At 32.6% G+C, this 20,547-nt stretch overlaps 1 protein-coding gene across 10 annotated transcripts in view; it reads right to left on the reverse strand.

Annotated features, from left to right (window-relative positions):
• Positions 1-336: 336 nt before the first annotated feature.
• Positions 337-20,547, reverse strand: part of LOC139503847 (disco-interacting protein 2 homolog C-like) — a 104,358-nt gene continuing 84,147 nt past the window's right edge. For 9 of the 10 annotated variants that reach the window (XM_071293795.1, XM_071293793.1, XM_071293796.1 and 6 more), the window contains 14 exons: positions 19,770-19,882; positions 14,860-14,940; positions 9,828-9,951; positions 8,564-8,745; positions 7,549-7,710; positions 7,020-7,150; positions 6,064-6,155; positions 5,106-5,182; positions 4,317-4,487; positions 3,559-3,678; positions 3,124-3,198; positions 2,545-2,719; positions 1,997-2,120; positions 337-664 (listed from right to left, as the gene is read on the reverse strand). In XM_071293795.1, the coding sequence (XP_071149896.1) occupies positions 412-664; positions 1,997-2,120; positions 2,545-2,719; positions 3,124-3,198; positions 3,559-3,678; positions 4,317-4,487; positions 5,106-5,182; positions 6,064-6,155; positions 7,020-7,150; positions 7,549-7,710; positions 8,564-8,745; positions 9,828-9,951; positions 14,860-14,940; positions 19,770-19,882 (1,880 nt within the window). In that variant the 3' untranslated portion in view covers positions 337-411. The remainder of the gene's footprint in view (positions 665-1,996; positions 2,121-2,544; positions 2,720-3,123; positions 3,199-3,558; positions 3,679-4,316; positions 4,488-5,105; positions 5,183-6,063; positions 6,156-7,019; positions 7,151-7,548; positions 7,711-8,563; positions 8,746-9,827; positions 9,952-14,859; positions 14,941-19,769; positions 19,883-20,547) is intronic. The other variant, XM_071293792.1, reaches the window with a different exon arrangement.

Here is a 20,547-nt window from a genome sequence, read left to right on the forward strand (position 1 = left end):
AAAATTGTGGTCTTATGGTGTTGACCACCAAAATTTGCATTGGATCTGCGCAAATTCAGTATTTTGCAATAGAAATAATAGCAAATACCAGCATATTTCCCTCAAGGACCACCAGGGGAAAAAAGATTTCAAGAACTCTGGTTAATGGTTATTTCTTCGAAATGTTACATATAATAGTTGACATAGATTGTGTCACTACATATTATAGACGACATAGCTTGCCGTATTCGGCGCACTTTTAATGATAGCATGTAAGCTTCAATTGAGACATGAATCAACCATAATGGAAAGAATGAACCAAACAGTCAATTCTTGAATTTCTTGTATGTGTGATTATTTCTTCGTAATGTTACATATAATAGGTGACAAAGATGGTGTCATTACATATCATAAGTGACATAGATGGTGTCATTACATATTATAGGCGACGTAGATCGGATCAAGCTGGTCAGCCAGGAAACCGTCACGTAGATGCATGCGTTGTTTCTCTCCTCGGGAGTTGATGGGGATGACACCTGGATCAACAACTACAACAACACCAACAATTAGATAATGTTCTTCTAATGTCACATTGGTTACCAAGGGAACAAGGTCAAGAGCCTCATTTTCATGTCCTTCCAGTTCAACTACAACCACTAGTAGATTAGTCCATGTAAACACAGCACTGAAAAAAAAATATGATAAAATACAAAGTTATTCTTCGTACTGATTTTTAGTGCTCATACAAATTTGCATTGGTATTTTGGCATCAAAATTTTTCACAATGGACCCTTTGAACTTTTTCACAATGGACCCTTTGAACTTTTAAACCAATTTTGAGCAAGCAAACATGTGCCACATATGAAAATACATCCATTTGGAAATTAGGCTAATGTTGTTTGGCCTTTAATTTTTTTTTGTGATTTGTCAACCATAGTTTGTTGTTTTATCATGGTACTTTCCGTTTCTATTTTCTTTTGACTTGTTTTTTTTTATTGTCTCTTTGATGTCTTCTGGTCCTTATTTTTATAAAGTAACATGCTTTGCGCTTTGTCTTTGGTTTCTTTTTCTCCCCGACGTATCTTTCTTCCACTGTAAATTTTCATTGTCTTATGATATTTCTAACTTTGTTTTATACATGTGCTTTTTAGTGTTGCTTATTCTTTAGTTTTCTATGTTGTGTCATGTGTATTAGTGTTTGTTTGTTTCTTCTTTTTTTTTTTTTTTTAGCCATGGCATTGTCAGTTTATTTTCGATTTATGAGTTTGACTGTCCCTCTGGTATCTTTCGTCCCTCTTTTGCAAACATTTATTCATGAAACAAAGAGGTAGAGGTTAAAACATATAAAATGTAAATTTTTTTCATGCTAAATCTTACCATTCACAGATCTTCCTATGAGAACGTAGAACACTAGTTTCTATAATGTAAATCTTACCATTCAAAGATCTTCCTATGAGAATGTAGAACACTAGTTTCTATAATGTAAATCTTACTATTCACAGATCTTCCTATGAGAACGTGGAACACTTGTTTCTATAATGTAAATCTTACCATTCACAGATCTTCCTATGAGAACGTAGAACACTTGCTTTTTATCATGTAAATCTTACCATTCACAGATCTTCCTATGAGAACGTAGAACACTTGTTTTTTATCATGTAAATCTTACCATTCACAGATCTTCCTATGAGAACGTAGAACACTAGTTTCTATAATGTAAATCTTACCATTCACAGATCTTCCTATGAGAACATAGAACACTAGTTTCTATAATGTAAATCTTACCATTCACAGATCTTCCTATGAGAATGTAGAACACTAGTTTCTATAATGTAAATCTTACCATTCACAGATCTTCCTATGAGAACGTAGAACACTAGTTTCTATAATGTAAATCTTACCATTCACAGATCTTCCTATGAGAATGTAGAACACTAGTTTCTATAATGTAAATCTTACCATTCACAGATCTTCCTATGAGAACGTAGAACACTAGTTTCTATAATGTAAATCTTACCATTCACAGATCTTCCTATGAGAACGTAGAACACTAGTTTCTATATCTATGGGATGATATCTCATTCCTCTCAGCATCACAGTCTCATCTAATGAGCCAACAACAAAAATGGCATCATGGCGACCTGAAAAATAATCGTTAATGTTGAAAATGTGCATGGTTTTCTTCTTACATTTTTATTTTTCATTTCAAAACCTGCTGACAGGTTCTTATAAAATCAACAAAAATAGATTCTCCAGCTACTTTTAAGAATCAATTAAATAAAGGGCTATAAAATGATCTCATCTTCACTTTTTCAAAAAAAAATTGAAAATATCAGTATTTTCACAATAAAAGAAAGCTATATCTTTGCCAAGATCTATTATGCAGTTCTTCAATAGTTTTTGTTCCTTCCCCTCTCCTTAATTCAAAAATTCTAACTCTAAGCAATATGGAATTGTTTTAAGTAATCCCCTCTCCCTAAAATCATATCAATTGATGTAGTCAGAGTAATTGTACTTATAACACTAAAATGGAATAATTAGAATCTAGTGTATCAGTGTATTTACCTCCATCACTTTGTGTCAGATCTGTTCGGCGGACAAATCCCAAATAACCCGTCCTGGCATAGGATGTATGGATATCTCCTGTAGCTAGACGGGAATCAAAATGGTCGCCATGAAGGGAATCATCACCATAGATACTGGAATATCCTGCTGCATTATGGGGGCTGTGTACCCAGATCTGAAATAATTTGTTTTACAATAATTCTAGATTTTAACACATACTTTCAGAGTTTGGATAAACACATGTCAAGTCATCTGTATTACGAAAATTAAATTCAGTCATTTATATGATATAAGTTTTAAATGAATTTAATTATTAAAAGATCAGATATATCAACATTTAAAATGAGGCAATTCCATATGTAGGAAACACAAATTATAATATTCTGATATTTGTACATGTCCTCCCAATCCCCCTAAAAAGTTGTTCCTCATTTTCTTTTCTACATGAAATGATCTCATACAAGTTTAAAAAAAAACACTTTCCTTCCAATTATGTTCTTAATACTTGATGGTACTGGACAATCATAAATAAGGAAAAGAAGGTGTTTGTTCATGGGGTATAATGATATAGAATCTTACCTCTCCTAAATGTGAATCTGCACACTGTCCTTTTGTATCTGGGTTAGCTATCACAACTTTTACTCCAGGCAGAAGCTGAAACAGATATCAAACTTAAAGCAAAAAATATCATTTTGCAGCTAAATTCTAATTCTAGAAATGAATATCATGGCCTGTGTAAGAAAGAAAATATTTTTACATACGACAGACCAAAAAATAAATATTTTGCTACACAAAATGCATGAAAAAGTTGTGTACAAAAAATGTAGAATGTCATATAACAACAACACTTTAAGGAATGCTTCAGTAATTTTTTCTGACCAACATTTTGGGTTGAGGAAATTAACACATCACAAATTTGCTATGGTGAAAACTAACAGAAAATAATTATTTAGTCTATAAATATCTTTGCAAACCATCCAAAAAAATATCAAATTGTTGCTCCCTAATACAAACCTTGCCTGACTCCATTACACAGAGACTATGAGGACTTCCTTTCTCCACCAGGGTAACTCTATCATTCCTGAGGGCCCTCATATCAACATATACTGTGGTACAATTAGGACACGAAGCTCCCTGTAACAGTAACATTTACAATGTAAAAAAAAAATAATTGGGCATATATTCTCACATATTTTAGTTTAATTTAAACATATTTATTTATAGAAGATTGGGAAACAAGTTTTGCAACTTATATCAATCCCTTTCCACTTTGCGGGTGGGAGTGCTGCCTTTTCGCAGCATTAGCCTGCTATTTTTCGAAATCTACAAGGGTGTCTTTAACATGCAAGAGATATGGCTCTCTCTTAACACAGGTCAGCCATTTATCGTCCCTTTCCGATCTCACATATTCAAGTACATCCAATAGCTTTTAAGTTTTTTTTTTATAGTTTTATTATGCTTGTAAGACATGAAAACAGTATGCAATCAAATCTATAAATTTATAAAACAGTTGAAATATAAATTTATTGAATGAATAAATGATAAATTAGATAATTTTGACATTTTCCTCTTGATACTATCTTTTGATTGTAAGAAGCTTCTGTCCATTAATAAGTAGTATAGGAAAAACCAGGAAATAAATTTTTACAAAATTTCCTTCTAGATACTAGCTTTTGATTATGATCAAGCTTCTGTCCACCTCATGAGTAATCAGTGATTCACAATAATAAATTCAAGCATCAATTTCTGAATTTACACATTAGCATACTTACTTGTAAGCACATGCCTAAGTTGACCCTACAACCAAAACTAGTACTGACAGCTCTCAGAGAAAGACCAAGATTGGCAAATAATTTGGTAAAAGATGTGGTTAGCTGGATCCTTGGACGCTCCTCTGATATCACACAACAGGTACGCACACATGATAAATTCACACCACGTGCCTGAAAGATTAAAAGGATAGATTTAAAACTGCTGATTTGTTTGATAAAGTATCTTTTTACTTGCTCCTATGTTTCTTGTTAGGGCTATTCCAGAAAAAAATGTATGGGGAGTTGGAAGGCACATTATATTAATAATACATGGGTGATGGGAATCAGAGCAACTTTTCACACTATAATGCACTATAATACTCAATTACAATTGTCTGGGTGGCGGGTGCTGACAAAAACTGCCTTCCAACCCCCCCCCCCCCCCCTACATTTTTTTCTGGAATAGCCCTTATCTTCGAGTATTTTGAGTGCTTATATTTTGGTGTCTTCAATACATTTATTATGGTATCTTTAGTCTTTTCAGACCAGATATAAAATCTCAGAATTGACAATCTAGTAATCACTGCAGAAGTGATCTAAAATCTCATAGTGGCTTATTTAGTATGTAGTTAAGGGTATGAGAGGTCAATACTCCCCCTCTCCCATTTGGATCATAATTTTTTTAGCATCAGAAGTTTTAACATGGTTTACAATTACTCCCCTTTTTCTTTGACACTTCATTTGTCCAGGATTATCCAAAATCATGTTAAAATGTCAAAAAAAAATTTATAGAAAGATACAAAAACTCACCTTTAATGTGGCTGTAGATGTTCCTAATCCTCTCGTACACAACTCCATCACACCATACGAACAAAATGTATCACGAACTACACACAAAATAAATAATCAAAATTAGCTATTTCAAATAGAAACCAACCTGATGCATATGCACATAAGTATAAGACTTTGATTGGTGTATTATCTACCTTCTGATTGGTTAAAAGAATTAGCTTTATTTTCAATGTTATCAATTTTATGGCGACACCCCCACTCTAACGTTGTGTATTCATACGCAAACATCTGTGTATGTTGTTATTCGTATTAATATACATCTTTGAGACATTTATTTATAATGAATGGCAATAATTTATTTTGAATGTATTGAACCATAAAATTAATTTTGACTCTTCAAATTTAACATAATCGGCTTCGCAGATTATTCAATGTGAAGAGTCAAAAATTAATTTTATGGTTCAATAAATTCAAAATAAATAACAGCCATTCATTAAATGATTTTGAATAATCAATTTGGTACTTTTTGTAGGACTCTTATACCAGCACAATTTTTAAACAGTTACAGACTTCATGGATTTTGCCAAATGATTTTTTTTAACCAGAAATAGGTTAACAGATGTATTGATGATATTCATTTGCATACAGTCAATTTCTATTCCAATCAAATATTGATTTTGTTAAATTTAGTATTTGTAATTATTTTTAGAATCCAAAGAATAACTTCTCAATTTGTTCATGTATGATGAAGTTATCTAAAACCATGTTAAACAAGATAATGATGATGATGAGGGTAGGTTACTTAACATCCAAATGTAAAAATTAGTGCTGTCCACACCATTTACATTATCTTCAATTTATCTACTGGATTGTAGCTTATATGATACAGGCATCTATCCATGAAAATAAAGATGCCCTCTCTTTTTGGTTCATCTTATGTTGCAAGGTTGCTGTACAATAATATTTACTTGTTTACCTTTATAATTACTAACAGCAGTGAGCCACACAGCTGGATTTGTTTCTACTTCTGACGGAGCTATCAGTATGGAATGATGACCTGAATATATACTGAAATAAAAATAATCAGTTATTAGAATTAATTCATTCACTAGAGAAAAGATTTTGTTATCCAACAGTTCATCTTATCAAACTTGCATGGGTGTTTTTACAATGGTGTGAAAATACAAATGACATCTGATTTATTGAAACACTGTAAAACAAAATTAACCCACAAGAAGGAGCAAGATTAAAAACATGCATGCTGTGATGTTACACTATTGTTTCAGGTAAGGGTGAAGGTTGGTACCTATTAGAACATTTAAACCCGCTGCATTTGTGTACACCTGTCCTACGTCAGGAACCTGATGTTCAGTTGTGGTTTGTTGATGTGGTTCATAAGTGTTTCTTGTTTTTTAAATAGATTTGATTTGGTTTTCCAGTTTTGGAGCCCTTCATAGTTCGCTATGAGCCAAGACTCTGTGTTGAAGACTGTACTTTGACCCATAATGGTTTACTTTCATAAAAGAGGGACGAAAGATACCAGAGGGACAGTCAAACTCATAAATCTAAATAAACTGACAACGCCATGGCAAAAATGAAAAAGACAAACAGACAAACAATAGTACACATGACACAACATAGAATTGTGATATGGAGGGAGAGTTGTCTCTTTGGTACTCATACGACATCTTATATCTATTGTTCACTCTACCAGACATATTTTTCTGACTTTGAGCTGACCAATCTTTTCTCTTACTTCCTCTCTTAAATGTTGCATTCTAAACAGATAGGCAGCAAATATTAATTTTCAAGACCATGCTTTTAATTAAAAAAACACTAACCAACATATATTCAACCAATTGCATAATGTTATTTTTCATTTTGATTTACACATTGAAATTACCCATAATCCTGTAGAATATCACTACTCACCTAGTGAGACACCATAGAACAAAACCTAATCCACAATATGGATCTAAACACAGTGTTACATCCCTTGAAGGGTAAAATTCACATTGAAGTTTGATTGCTCTGCAAAGGGCAGTTGCAGCTGCATGAGACATCTACAAAAAAAAAACATATTTTATCATTTATAGGAATATGCAATATTTTATATAAAATGTATGAGTGTTAAACTACTTGAAAAACTAGAAAATGACAAATCAGAATATTTATCCAGGGATGCATGTTAAAAATATTGAGAGTACATGTAGTTGTTGCTGGGCTTCTTAATTTTGTTGAAAGTTTGACACTGTTTCAATGTATAAAGTTATCTCCAAGACTGAGAACTCTTGATCAAAGAACATTGATAATTCATTCAGTAACAAGTTTATTTTTATATTCAATTTCTAGAAATTTTTTTTTATATAAACTTTGCAATGTATTTTTTTCTGTTTTGCCTCCATATCACTAACTCCCTTGGAATTTCCGGAAATAATATATAAAGGGCCATTTTCTTTACCTTAACACCTGCCAACATCCCTGTAGTAGAAACACTGAAGTCCAGATAACAAATCATTTCTGGAGTAGGTGCTCGGTAAATGGCTTGGATTTTCTTCTTGCTTAAATCATCTGTGTCTATAAATGAAGGCCATGACTTTGGTTCCACAATAGAGGTGGCTTCCTGAAGTAAAAAAAAGAATTATTTATGTGAAAGATAGGATTGATTGAGGTTTCCATTTAAATCATCGTAAAAAGGCTATTTCAGGAAAATTTTTAAAGAAGGAACGCAAGGGCAAGTATGGATGGTGAAACTTAAAAAATGTCTTCTAACTCTCCTGATTTTTTTCTCTTGAATTGGACATGTTTGACAAGTAAGCACACTGGGTACCAATATGAAGGAAAACATTCTATCTTTCCCAAAGTTCCAACAAATATTATTTTGTAGCAGAATGCATTTTGTTCAATAGTTTTCCATACACCTTATTGCTATTCCCGGTTGACCCGAGAATCTGTCCTGCTTGAACTATTGACATCATGCATACAACAATCACTTTTCCATTATGGCGTCAGATATTTTGTATTATGATGTATTGAGTTGGAGTCATTTAACTTGGTTTCCATAATTGATGGCAAACTGGTTAATCTTATTTGAGAAATAAATACATGTGGTATAAATATAGATTCCATCACTGCAATAAGTGTGTTATGATATTTGTCCACTCAAGACAGTTAAATTTTAATATTTAAAGCATCAGGCTTGTATTAAAAATGATCATTTGTCTTAACCGGAAAAGATATCTAAATAAAAGCAAACATTTTTGAAGGGTGAAGGTTGATTGTTTCACAAAATAATGATAGTGGACATGTTTCACTTATCGTACCTATAATCCTGTTTCTATGTTGTGTTTTGTGTGCTATTGTATGTCTGTTTTTACTGTTTTGTTTTTTAACCATGTTAAGTTTATTTTCGACTTATGTCCCTTTAGCATAAATTACCCTTTCAATGTCACATGGCACTAAATAGTTACACAAACCTTTGATTTCATCAGCTTGAGTACCAAAGAACTGGTCAATATAGCTGATGCTTTGCTAACTTCAACTATCATTTTAACTGTTGGTAATGTTGTAGCAATATTCTGTGGATGGGGCGGTCGTATCGTCACGGGAACACAACCCACATATAAACAACCATAGAAAGCAGCTATCAATTCTATACCTGAATAGACATTGTGAAAATCAATTAGAATCTAAGTAAACGAACCTAAATTATCAATAAATGAACATTTTTTAGATTTACTCTGAAAAATATGAGGTTCCTGGTTGACTGTGATTCATGCTTAATAAGCTGAAGACGAGTCCTGGTTTACTGAAAAAATTCTTTTGTATTTCCTGCTGAAAAACATTGCGAACACAAATTATCTTACTTTGTTTAATGTCTAGATGAAAGTGTTAACATGGAGCTTTGGTTTTTTGAAAACCATGTCAAAATCCAATCAAGTTTACGGATTCTACTGGACCTTGATATAAGGGGACATTATTTTTTAAAAGTATTTAGAATTGAAGTCAGGCTAGTATACTTTTTAGACATAAAATTATGTTTTATGTACAAAAGACTTAGGATTGACATCTTTCACTGTCAGGAATTTATACAACCTTGTAAAAACTTTTAACCCCTTACCTGGAGGGTAAATCAGAGCAACATGATCTCCAGTATTATACTTTTTTGAGATGGCCCCTTACCTGGAGGGTAAATCAGAGCAACATGATCTCCAGTATTATACTTTTTTGAGATGGCCCCTTACCTGGAGAGTAAATCAGAGCCTCATGATCTCCAGTATTATGCTATTTTGAGATGGCCCCTTACCTGGAGAGTAAATCAGAGCCACATGATCTCCAGTATTATGCTATTTTGAGATGGCCCCTTACCTGGAGAGTAAATCAGAGCCACATGATCTCCAGTATTATACTTTTTTGAGATGGCCCCTTACCTGGAGAGTAAATCAGAGCCTCATGATCTCCAGTATTATGCTATTTTGAGATGGCCCCTTACCTGGAGGGTAAATCAGAGCCACATGATCTCCAGTATTATACTTTTTTGAGATGGCCCCTTACCTGGAGGGTAAATCAGAGCAACATGATCTCCAGTATTATACTTTTTTGAGATGGCCCCTTACCTGGAGAGTAAATCAGAGCCTCATGATCTCCAGTATTATGCTATTTTGAGATGGCCCCTTACCTGGAGAGTAAATCAGAGCCACATGATCTCCAGTATTATGCTATTTTGAGATGGCCCCTTACCTGGAGAGTAAATCAGAGCAACATGATCTCCAGTATTTAATCTTCCTTTCTCCATTAACATACAACCTATTCTTTCTGCTCTCTTGTGTAATTGTGAACATGTCATTTGTAACTGAGGCTGAATCTGAAAGGAAAATAACATATGAATTAACAAATAAGAAGAATTTAACCACTGTTGGTAGCTTAACATCCAGCAAAAAATATTGCATGCATATTATATGGAAAGCAGCAAATTAAAATAATAATTAATTGGTACGATAAAACTAGAGGCTCTAAAGAGCCTGTGTGGCTCACCTTGGTCTATGTGAATATTAAACAAAGGAAGCAAATGGATTCATGAAAAAATTGTGTTTTGGTGATGGTGATGTGTTTGTACATCTTACTTTACTAAACAGTCTTGCTGCTTACAATTATCTCAATCTATAATGAACTTGGCCCAGTAGTTTCAGTGGAAAATGTTAATAGAAATTTACAAATTTTATGAAAATTGATAAAAATTGACTATAAAGGACAATAACTTAGGGAGTCAATTGACCATTTCGGTCATGTTGACTTATTTGTAAATCTTACTTTGCTGAACATTATTGCTGTTTACAGTTTATCTCTATTTATAATAATATTCAAGATAATAACCAAAAACAGCAACATTTCCTTAAAAATACCAATTCAGGGGCAGCAACCTAACAACAGGTTGTCTGATTCATCTGAAAATTTCAGGGCAGATAGATCTTGACCTGATAACAATTTTACCCCATGTCAGACTTGCTCTAAATGCTTTGGATTTTGAGTTATAAGCCAAAAATTGCATTTTACCCCCTATGTTCTATTTTTAGCTGTGGCGGCCATCTTGATTTAATGGCCGGGTCACCGGACACATTTTTTAAACTAGATACCCCAAAGATAATTGTGGCCAAGTTTGGATTAATTTGGCTCAGTAGTTTAAGAGGAGAAGATTTTGGTAAAAGATAACTAAGATTTACGAAAAATGGTTAAAAATTGACTATAAAGGGCAATAACTCCTAGAGGGGTCAACTGACCATTTCGGTCAGGTTGACTTATTTGTAAATCTTACTTTGCTGAACATTATTACCGTTTACAGTTTATCTCTATCTATAATAATATTCAAGATAATAACCAAAAACAGCAAAATTTCCTTAAAATTACCAAATCAGGGGCAGCAACCCAACAACAGGTTGTCCGATTCATCTGAAAATTTAAGGGCAGATAGATCTAGACCTGATAAACAATTTTACCCCATGTCTGATTTGCTCTAAATGCTTTGGTTTTTGAGTTATAAGCCAAAAACTGCTTTTTACCCCTATGTGCTATTTTTAGCCATGGTAGTGGCCATTTTGGTTGGTTGGACAGGTCACCGGACACATTTTTTTTAACTAGATACCCCAATGATGATTGTGGCCAAGTTTGGTTAAATTTGGCCCAGTAGTTTCAGAGGAGAAGAATTTTGTAAAAGTTAACGAAGATGGGAAAAGCTCACTTGGCCCTTAGGGCCAGGTGAGCTAAAAACTAGAGGCTCAAGAGCCTGTATTGCTCACCTGACTCTATTTGGCTTTTTGAAATCATATGAAAAAAGATCAAATTTGGCTACAAAGTAACAACACTTGGCCAGCACCTCATAAAGGAAAGGAACATTCATGCTATGTTTGGTTTCATTCAATTCAGTGGTTCTCTAGAAGAAGTCATTTGTATGCATTTCCCATAGGGTCCTAAGCCCCCTGCTGGCGTCCATCTTGGATGATGAATCTGCTACAAAGTAGTAACAACACTTGGTCAGCATCTCATAAGGAACATTCATGCTATTTTTGATTTCATTCCATTCAGTGGTTCTCTAAAAGAAGGCATTTGTATGAATTACCCATAGGGTCCTATGTTAAACTAAGTCCCCCACTGGCGACCATCTTGGATGATGAATCTGCTACAAAGTAACAACACTTGGTCAGCATCTCATAAGGAACATTCATGCTATTTTTGATTTCATTCCATTAAGTGGTTCTCTAAAAGAAGACATTTGTATGAATTACCCATAGGGTCCTATGTTAAACTAAGTCCCCCACTGGCGACCATCTTGGATGATGAATCTGCTACAAAGTAACAACACTTGGTCAGCATCTCATAAGGAACATTCGTGCTATTTTTGATTTCATTCCATTCAGTGGTTCTCTAAAAGAAGTCATTTGTATGCATTCCCCATAGTGTCCTATGTTAAACTAAGTCCTCCGCTGGAGGCCATCTTGGATGATGGATCGGCTACAAAGTAACAACACTTGGTCAGCACCTCATAAGGAACATTCATGCTATGTTTGGTTTCATTCCATTCAGTGGTTCTCTAAAAGAAGTCATTTGTATGCATTTCCCATAGGGTCCTATGCATTTTTGTAAGAGCAATTTTGTGTACAATTTTAAACAAAACATTTAATTTTTCAATTGCTATAGGCTTTTAATAGTATGAAGAAGCCAAAACACAACATTACTATACATTTGAAGCCTCCCTTGAAGGTTTTTTAGAATAATAAGAGCCATCTTGCATGAAAAACCTCCATGGGCATTTTGAAAAGTTAGCAGGTATGAATGATAAAAGCAAAGATCACATATTTTCTAGTTTAAACAACAAGATCCAACATTTCTCCCAGTCACTCATATACTTTTCTTTCTATCACTGAAGCTCTTGATGTGTACATATACTAACATACATAATTACCAGGATATTCTATACTAAGACTGAAAATAGCAGAACAATGATTTTTAACCCTTAATATTAACCCCCACTCCCCCAATAAATCTAATAGGACATAGAAGAAGTTTTTCACATTTGTTCTGTCATGCATTATATTCCTCAGAAAACATTCCATAAGGTTCTGAACAGAGACAAAGATTAAACACGTATACATATTTGCAAAAGAAGAAATGGAAAAATTATCAATCCTATCCTTAAAATAATTTTGTTCATTTACATTGCATTTAAAAGTAGCATTGAACTTGTCTGAATTGTTAATATGTGCATGTTGTTTCTTTTTCACTCCACCATTTCCTGTCATCAACAGAATCTGATTCAATATAACTGTGGATTCATTGAAATTTGTTGGGTACTAAGTTTTGTTAATTTTGTGGGTAAAGATCAACCATTATTAAAAGTTCAAAAATAAAAATAATATAAAAAAGATGTGGTTTGCTTGCCAATGAGACAACTGTCCACAAGAGACCAAAATGACATAGACATTAACAACTATAGGTCACCGTACGGCCTTCAACAATGTGCAAAGCCCATACCGCATAGTCAGCTATAAAAGGTCCCGATAAGACAATGTAAAACAATTCAAACAAGAAAACTAACGGCCTTATTTATATAAAGAAATGAACAAAAAACAAATATGTAACACATAAACAAACGACAATTTGTCTTAGGACTGGCAAACCATGAAATCAAGTTTACATTACAGTAACATAGATTATTTTTTCTGCAATCCCCAAAATTAAATGCACCCACAGTTTGTTGATCTTTAATCAGATAATGAATGTTCAATGGTATTTTTAAATGTGTTGTAAAAATAGATCATCTATAGTTCTGAAAATGAGTGGTAACCTGTTCACGATGTGTATCTGAGGAAACATCCTGAAGTTTGAAAGTCTGAGAGACCTTTGTCAATGATTTTGAGAAAAACATCAATTAAGTAGACAATGGATTATGTTGTACTCTTTGTAAATAATTAATCATTGAGTTTATATAATACCTTTACATGACATACACATTTCATACATACAGAGGGCAAAATTTGACATTTCTTTAAATTCTTGAATTCTGGGTAATTTTTTAAAAGTAAACATTAGAACAATATTTTTGGTATACATTGTATTATTGGAATCGCCAAATGGTTGGGAGACACTAAAATTAATTAATTGTTGGAGGTTGCATTTTCAATAGAATTTTATAAAATCATAAATCAAATGACAATGCTATATATGTATATTATGCATGGTTGGGGTCTGAAAAAAGCTGCCTCCCGTGTGTTTAATACTATATTATTTTGATTATTGAAAAATTTGTCAGTTATAAAAAATATCAAATTATGCCATAATTGTAAACATATTAACCAACATGCTCTCACCAGCCTTATATCTACATTTTCAAGTACCTTTAATATCATGCTCTCAGCAGCCTTATATCTACATGAATTAGAGTATATACTTTTTTCCTTTCATGTACCTTTGATATATAGATAACATACATGCTCTCAGTAGCCTTATATCTACAAGTATACTTTATTCCTCTTACATGTTTAAGTACCTTTGATATATATTTTGATACATGTATTTGTTTACATTTTGTTAGTATATCATTACCTGGTAAGGCCATTTTCCTTGAATCTGGTATAAACACATTATATATAAAAATATTACAATATAAAATTGAGAATGGAAATGCGAAATGTGTCAAACAGACAACAACACAACCAAATAACAGAAAACAGGCATAGCCAACCAACGGCTTCAATACAGCGAGAAAATTCCTCAACCAGAGGTGGATCTCAGCAGGCCCCTAAACAAAAATTTGTAAAAGTCTAACTATTTTTGGAAGCTGTTTGACCATTCAAACTATATTTCCAATACACATCACTGAATCCCAGCCTTGACCACATTTATTTATAAAAGAAATTTATTAAAAATCTTAAAATTTGTCTTTTTAATCGCATGCATTTGTTTGACAGTTTCAAAATAACCATTTATCCTTGATTTCTTATGTCTTAGCAAACAAACATGTTCCCTTCGACTAATCTTTTCATTATTTTTTTTTTTATAATTTTTCACATTATATAAACAAACATAAAATTGATCTCAGCATTGTAAATAAAGCACATAAACATACAAAATACACATAATTTGTAAATACATAAACAAACACAATACATACCAACACTAAATGATTCACATAAAAATACACATAACACACATATACCAATGCCTTTAAGTCATGATTTGTCAATTACACACAAATATATGTGCCTAATACAACACCTACCTTAGAATTGAGCATTGTAAATAAAATATGATCAGGCGTTGACTGTGACCTCCATCGTAAAATCTCTGTTAAAAATTGGTGCTGTATAAAGAAGATAAAAATTTAAATATTGAAATAAAGGACTGTCATAGGTCAGGAGTCTGTTGCTTATTGGTGTCATTTGTTGGTTCATAGGTTTTATAAGTTTCTTGTTTTTTATATAGATAAAGACGGTTGGTTTTCCTGTTTGAATTGTTTGAGTCAAGGCTGTGTTGAAGACCGTACTTTGACCTATAATTGTTTATATATTGTGACTTTGATTGAGAGGTGTCTCTCTGGCACTCATACCACATCTTTTTACTTAGGCCAACTAAAATTAATTAGTAGATTTTCATCCAAATTTAAAAAAAATAATGGGTGGGTGGGAGGATTTTATTTTTTAAATTTTATTTCATATGAAACCCTTTTGTGACGAGTTATTTATATATGCAAGTGTAATGATAAGCTTATATCATGTATACTCAAGTATGAGGAATCTTACATAATTTTTCAAATCCATAAATAAATTATACTATCTAATTGCGGCTTTAAAAACTAAACAACGAAAACGTGTGAGAAATGCTCTCTTCAGTTGGACTACCTTCACAAAATGTATTTGGGTTTCTAAACGATGGTTTGTATTCCCTTAAAATGAAGCAAATGCAATGGTATGCAATACATTTATTATCTATTATGAGTACATAATAAAATGAAAACTCGAATAGTGTTGAAATAATAGGGTTGGTACTTATGCAAGCTGAAATTATAATTATCATGTTAAACATGAACTTAATAAAAAAAAAAAAAGTATTGTTTAATGACTCTTTTGTGTGTATTGGGACATTTGCTGTTTGTCAACATAAAAATAAAATGCGTATGTTTGTCGACTTTTTAAATTCAAAATACGGTCATAAATCTAACAAGTTCGTGCTTGTGTTTCAATATCTTTAATCCAGTCATGTTTTCTGTATCAATGGTTTCCACGATTCTTGTGCTTTGGGTATCATTCACAGTTTAAATTTCCTGACACAAAGCCATTGCATAAATAAAAAAATCCACAGTTTTCTATAAATCTCAGAAATTTGTGACATACCCCGATTTGCGGTCTTGGAAACAGACTGTTTCTCGTAACACGAATATTTTTACATCATTCTCGTAATCAATATTTACTCTCAGAAGATGATGTTGTCATCATGAGAGCAGCAGAATATGTCGACTTAATCATTTTGGATAGATTTACTCGAGGTACAAAACAGAAATTTGAAACAGGAAGCTTCGAATGAAACGAAATTTAAACGGTTACCGGTAACGGAAATGAACAAAATCCAGAAATTGTAAATTTTATAAAATAAAAAAATTCGGGGCGGGCCAATTTCATAGGGGCGGGCGGGGATGAAAATCTATCAATTAATTTTAATTGGCCTTATATTTAAACTAATTCATAAATTTCATTATTGCGGACTTTCTATGTTGCATTTTTCGCAATAATAAAAACCTCTTTTATTATTGCGAAAAATGCAACATAGTAAAATATTTCAAATATTTTATGTGAACTAAACAGTATTTTTTTCAAAATCGTACAAAATAAAATCGCATTTAATTCTTAAATGACAAAATTGAATAATAAATAAAAGCAATAATTTCTGAATTTACAGTACATAAAAACAGTGTAAAAATTTCTGATTTCGAATAACTCAGAGCCCTCTTATGTTTTAGTGAAAATGTCCATAATTTGATCAGTTTCTTTAGGGTTATAAAGTATGTTAGAAGTTTAATTATTGAATAAGGGTCATGGGTCTTTTTACAAAATGCGTCTACTACCGTAATGCAAAATTATCTAAAAAATTTGTAAGGGTTCCGTGAAACCCAGTGTCTCACCTACTTTCGCTGTTAATCGCAGACTCAACAAAAATGAGGAAAAACCATCAATAAAAATTCCCTCTCGATACTGTCTTTTGATTGAAAGAAGCTTCCAAGTTTGGTAAAAATCCAGGTTAGTGTATGAATCGAAAAAATGTTTTATAAACTTTAACTGCAGACTGTATGTAATGTTAACTGGAAGAATACTAAGTCAATTTATAAGTAAAATATGGAAAAAGTGGATTTTTTTTTTCAAAATTTACTTCTGAATAATATTTTATGATCAGAAACAAGCTTTTGTTCAAGTTTGGTAGAAATCCAGGATAGTTTAAAACCAGGTGCTCCGCAGGGCGCAGCTTTATACGACCGCAGAGGTCGAACCCTGAACAGTTGGGGCAAGTATGGACAAAACATTCAAGCGTGATACAGCTCTGAATTTGGATTGTGATCAAATTTTTGACATTACATGGTTTTTTTTTACACAAAACAAATGTCAAGATTTTACAAATCAATTAAAGATTTCTTCTTCAAACTTTTTAAATCTAAAATTAAATAGTTGACACAGCATAGGTTTCTGACACAGAATGAATGTGGTCTAATGAACTTAAAAGTTTTTTTTTGCCTTTGAGCAATTCACTATGCTGTTGAATATTAATCCTCTCAAAAAAATGTTTGAAGAAATTTTCTTTTTATTTATGAAATCTGAAATGAGAAAAATTTAAACCCCCCCCCCTTTTTTTCACATCCCCGTTTCCCTTTTTCCAAAACTGATATCAATTCAAATTTCTAATGGAGTTTGCAACAATAACTACTCTTTTAAATACATCATAAAATATTAAAATGTAAAATAAAGTGCTTGTTATCACTGAATGGTAAAGATTGGTTGGTAGTAAAAGTGAATATACATTGTTTATTGTATAAAACAATAAAAAAAACTTCATCAGCAACATTTTATATTGGCAAATTACCAATGAAGTTATTTACATAAAGTTATTGGCAAATAAAAATAGAAAATGACTTCATAGTCATGTCTGGCAAATGTCCAACATACATTATCTAAAAACATTTTAGATAAGATAAGGAAAAAAAGCTTCATCAGCAACATTTTATATTGGCAAATTTCCAATGAAGTTATTTACATAAAGTTATTGGCAAATAAAAATAGAAAATGACATCATAGTCATGTCTGGCAAATTTCCAACATATATTATCAACTACTATTCTATACAAAGAAAGATAACTCCAATTGAAAATTAATTGCTATTGCACAATATTGTGCAATTAGATATTTCTTGCTATTGTGCAATACTGTGCAATTGAAAATTTCTTGCTATTGCACAATACTTGATATGGAATCCTGATTTGGACCAACTTGAAAACTGGGCCCATAATCAAAAATCAAAGTACATATTTAGATAAAGCATATCAAATAAGCCCAAGAATTTAATTTTTTTTAAAATCAAACTTAGTTTAATTTTGGACCCTTTGGACCTTAATATAGACCAATTTGAAAACTGGACCAAAAATTAAGAATCTACATACACAGTTAGATTTGGCATATCAAAGAACCCATTTATTCAATTTTTGATGAAATCAAACAAAGTTTAATTTTGGACCCCCATTTGGACCAACTTGAAAACTAGGCCAATAATTAAAAATCTAAGTACATTTTTAAATTCAGTATATCAAAGAACCCCAAGGATTCAATTTTTGTTAAAATCAAACTAAGTTTAATTTTGGACCCTTTGGACCTTAATGTAGACCAATTTGAAAACGGGACCAAAAATTAAGAATCTACATACATAGTTAGATTCGGCATATCAAAGAACCCCAATTATTCAATTTTTGATGAAATCACACAAAGTTCAATTTTGGACCCTTTGGGCCCCTTATTCCTAAACTGTTAGGACCAAAACTCCCTAAATAAACCCAACCTTCCTTTTATGGTCATAAACCTTGTGCTTAAATTTCATAGATTTCTATTTACTTATACTAAAGTTATGGTGCAAAAACCAAAAATAATGCTTATTTGGGCCCCTTTTTGGCCCTTAATTCATAAACTGTTGTGACCTCAACTCCAAAAATCAATCCCAACCTTCCTTTTGTGGTCATGAACATTGTGTTTAAATTTCATTGATTTCTATTTACTTAAACTAAAGTAATTGTGCGAAAACCAAGAATAATGCTTATTTGGGCCCTTTTTTGGCCCCTAATTCCTAAACTGTTGGAACCAAAACTCCCAAAATCAATCCCAACCTTTCTTTTGTGGTCATAAACCTTGTGTCAAAATTTCATAGATTTCTATTAACTTAAACTAAAGTTATAGTGCGAAAACCAAGAAAATGCTTATTTGGGCCCTTTTTGGCCCCTAATTCCTAAAATGTTGGGACCAAAACTCCCAAAATCAATCCCAACCTTCCTTTTGTGGTCATAAACCTTGTGTTAAAATTTCATAGATTTTTATTCACTTTTACTAAAGTTAGAGTGCGAAAACTAAAAGTATTCGGACGACGACGACGACGACGACGACGCCAACGTGATAGCAATATACGACGAAAAAATTTTCAAATTTTGCGGTCGTATAAAAATTATAATAAAACATTATAAAATTTTTAAAAACTTAAACCACACGGTGAATGTTTTGTTTCTGGCAAAAAAAAACTAAGTCCATTTATAAGTAAAATACGGAAAAAATGGAATTTTATTTTTACAAAATTTACTTCTGGATACTTTCTTATGATCATAAACAAGCTTCTGTCTAAGTTTGGTAGAAATCCAGTATAGTTTAAGAAAGTTATTAAAATTTCAAAAACTTTAACTACAGAGGGAATATTTGTGGACGCCGCCCACGACGACGACGGAATGTAGGATCGCTTAGTCTCGCTTTTTTGACTTAAGTCGAAGGCTCAACAAAAATGGTTCTTGGTTGTAGGGATATTTTGGAAGTTCCTGCCTAACCTCCCACATACATTTAATAGAATAGGTAATAGCCCTTATATAATATTGCAGGATGTTTTATTTGTCTGTACTACCTTTTTAGCATTATCTGTCTCTTCGTCTGAAGACGTGAGTTCTCTCCCTTGAGCCCAAGCCATTCTTGCTCCCTGTACAATGTTACCCACGTGGACTGCTGAGGGTGTCACATCTGGAAGTAAAATATATACTGTTGAAAAGTCATATATTATAGGTATGTACATCTGGCATACCTAATTGTTCAGTTACAAATTATACCTCATTTTATTTTATTTTAAATACAAATGAAATTTAATAAAGCACAAACTTGGTTTGAATTCTCTTGGTTTTGGTAGATTTGTTACACATGTATGAGGACACTAACCTGGTTTGAATTCTCTTGGTTTTGGTAGATTTGTTACACATGTATGAGGACACTAACCTGGTTTGAATTCTCTTGGTTTTGGTAGATTTGTTACACATGTATAAGGACACTAACCTGGTTTGAATTCTCTAGGTTTGGTAGATTTGTTACACATGTATGAGGACACAAACCTGGTTTGAATTCTCTTGGTTTTGATAGATTTGTAACACATGTATGAGGACACTAACCTGGTTTGAATTCTCTTGGTTTTGGTAGATTTGTTACACATGTATGAGGACACTAACCTGGTTTGAATTCTCTAGGTTTTGGTAGATTTGTTACACATGTATGAGGACACTAACCTGGTTTGAATTCTCTTGGTTTTGGTAGATTTGTAACACATGTATGAGGACACTAACCTGGTTTGAATTCCCTTGGTTTTGGTAGATTTGTTACACATGTATGAGGACACTAACCTGGTTTGAATTCTCTTG

The sequence above is a fragment of the Mytilus edulis genome, chromosome 14 (assembly GCF_963676685.1).
Source record: "Mytilus edulis chromosome 14, xbMytEdul2.2, whole genome shotgun sequence".
Lineage (NCBI taxonomy): Eukaryota > Metazoa > Mollusca > Bivalvia > Mytilida > Mytilidae > Mytilus > Mytilus edulis.